General features: G+C 38.4%; 1 protein-coding gene across 3 annotated transcripts in view; it reads left to right on the top strand.

Annotated features, from left to right (window-relative positions):
• The window catches only part of LOC144971383 (uncharacterized), a 50220-nt gene that overhangs the window by 14357 nt on the left and 33363 nt on the right, over positions 1–2500 (top strand). For all 3 annotated transcript variants that reach the window (XM_078912204.1, XM_078912202.1, XM_078912203.1), the window contains exon 5: positions 193–307. In XM_078912204.1, coding sequence (XP_078768330.1) covers positions 193–307 — 115 coding nt within the window. The remainder of the gene's footprint in view (positions 1–192; positions 308–2500) is intronic.

Consider the following 2500-nt stretch of genomic DNA (forward strand, 5'->3'; position numbering starts at 1 on the left):
CCAATGGCTTGATCTTGCGCCGCTAAGAGTCAGAGAGGAACTTGAACCTTAGATCTTCTGGTCCGAAAATGAGCGCCATACCACTGGACCACATGGTCGCACATGTGTATTTAGGTAAACGTCCTTAGATCCAATTTACTCGACTAGAGCTGATTCAACATGAAAACGTTCTATTTGTATTTTATCTTCCAGTCTCAAATGAACGAGTTTTGGAAGTCCAAGGAAAGTCCGGACCTCATTGTGAATTGGGGAATGTGTCTGCCGCATTCCTGCAATGGCTCGGATGTTCAACGACTTCTAACTGAGTGTAAGCTTGCATTTCCTATTCTACTCTTGTTGTTATCAGCCACATCGTTGTCGAAACAATTATTCCCCTCCTTCTTCTCCTCCTCCTCCTCCTCCTCCTCCTCCTCCTCCTCCTCATCATCATCATCATCATCATCATCATCATCATCATTATCATCACCATCACCGTCATCGTCGTCGTCGTCGTCATCATCATCATCATCATCATCATCATCATCAGCATCGTTATCTTCTTCTTCTTCTTCTTCTTCTTCTTCTTCTTCTTCTTCTTCTTCTTCTTCTTCTTCTTCTTTATTCGGTCTGTTAACTTGTATTAAAATGTTTTTGTTCTATAATAGTAATGGTATTTCATATTCGTATTTCTATCAGAATATCTCTCTCTCTCTCTCTCTCTCTCTCTTCTCTCTCTCTCTCTCATTCTCTCTCTCTCTCTCTCTCTCTCTCTCTCTCTCTCTCTCTCTCTCTCTCTCTCTCTCTTTCGTCCTCCTCCTCTTCCTACTCTTCGCTCTCCTCTCTCTCTCTCTCTCTCTCTCTCTCTCTCTCTCTCTATCTCTCTCTCTCTCACTCTCCCTCTCTCTCTCTCCAGATATATATATATATATATATATATATATATATATATATATATATATATATAATATCCTACTTCCGTAAACATAATGTCCTAATAATCGATGACTGCCAACTGTTGCTGGTCACAAGTCTCTTTATACATGATATAAATACCATACCCCATATAATATGATAATATCTAGGTCATAAGGAATTGTTCAATATCATATGACTGGAATAATAATATCATGATTCCTATTGCGACGTTAGAATATTTTCTTTATGTTCTTTTTACAATTTAATCCACCACTGCACCCACCCGTAGTTCACTGTCTTTATCGAAGGTCGCGAGAATCTCATTTTCAACAGATTTAGGTCAAGGCAATATCTTTATTTTGTTGCTGACGTCACTGGGTTAATACTGTCTATTTTTAGTTTGGTCGTATAACATTTTCTGTCCTTAAATTGACGGATGAAAAACCGACTACATTGTAAGAAAAAGTGATAAGAGAGGACAAAAATATAGTCAACTTTAAATAAAAATAGGAATATTTCTCTATTGCGCATTTCCAAGGATTTACCATGCTCAGTGCGCTTCACAATGTTTTATTTATCACCCAGCAAGGCTATCATGCGTCCATTTTGTACTTTTACAATATCGGTCACTGCCTATAGCCAGGTACTCATTGACACCTTGAGTCGATGTGGGTAATGTGTGTTAAGTGCCTTAGTCAAGACTAAGACATCGTGACCAGAATGTTTTGAATGGAGTAAAAGATTTTAAGCCAAGAAAAAGTGCGTGATTTATTTAACAGTACTTTTGACGTCAGAATACACTATTAAACAAAGACAGCAGAGAAAAGAAAAACAAACAAACGAAAAAACAAGCAAAAACAAAACCAACAAAACTTAAGATTTTATATGCTGCAATATAACTAAACACTAATGAAAAGGTGAAAATGGAAGGGCTTCGGATGGGAACGGATCAGACAATGGACGTTTCGGGTACAAACCCTTCGTCAGCACAACAATAAACAAATGAATGTTTAAAACGAATAAACTGAAATGAAGTATAAATTAATTTATACTTCATAGACTCCATTTCATTTTGTTTGTTTTAAACGTTCATAAATTTGTTTATTGCTGTGCTCACGAAGGGTTTCTACCCGAAACTTCCACCGTCTGTTCCGCTCCCATCAGAAGCTTTTCCATTTTCACCTTCTTTGTTAGTATTTTTACTATCTCAGGCTTCAGGCAGCCTCTACCTCTCTCTAATACCACTAAACGTGCTCAAAGCGCTTTACAAAGGATCCCTCAACAGCAATACGTAACATGTAGAATGAGACATGACGCTTACGTAAGGCGATATTACATTTTTTTCCCGACAGAGACAACACCTGAGTACGGTGAGAGAATGTGAGTAAAGAGCCTTTCCAAAGGACTCAACTATACGAATGTGAGTGAAGAGTATTTTTCAAGGACTCAACTATGCGTGAGCGAGGCTCGAACCCACGACCTTCCGGTCCGAAAGCGAGTGTCTTACCACAAGACCATAATGAATAGCCGAACCACTATGCAGAACTATGCAAGTGCGAATCCTTCAATAATAAAAAGAAGCAGTACCTAACAAACTGCATAAAGA

The sequence above is a fragment of the Berghia stephanieae genome, chromosome 4 (assembly GCF_034508935.2).
Source record: "Berghia stephanieae isolate SIO BIC M18660-M18661 chromosome 4, UCSD_Bste_1.3, whole genome shotgun sequence".
Lineage (NCBI taxonomy): Eukaryota > Metazoa > Mollusca > Gastropoda > Nudibranchia > Aeolidiidae > Berghia > Berghia stephanieae.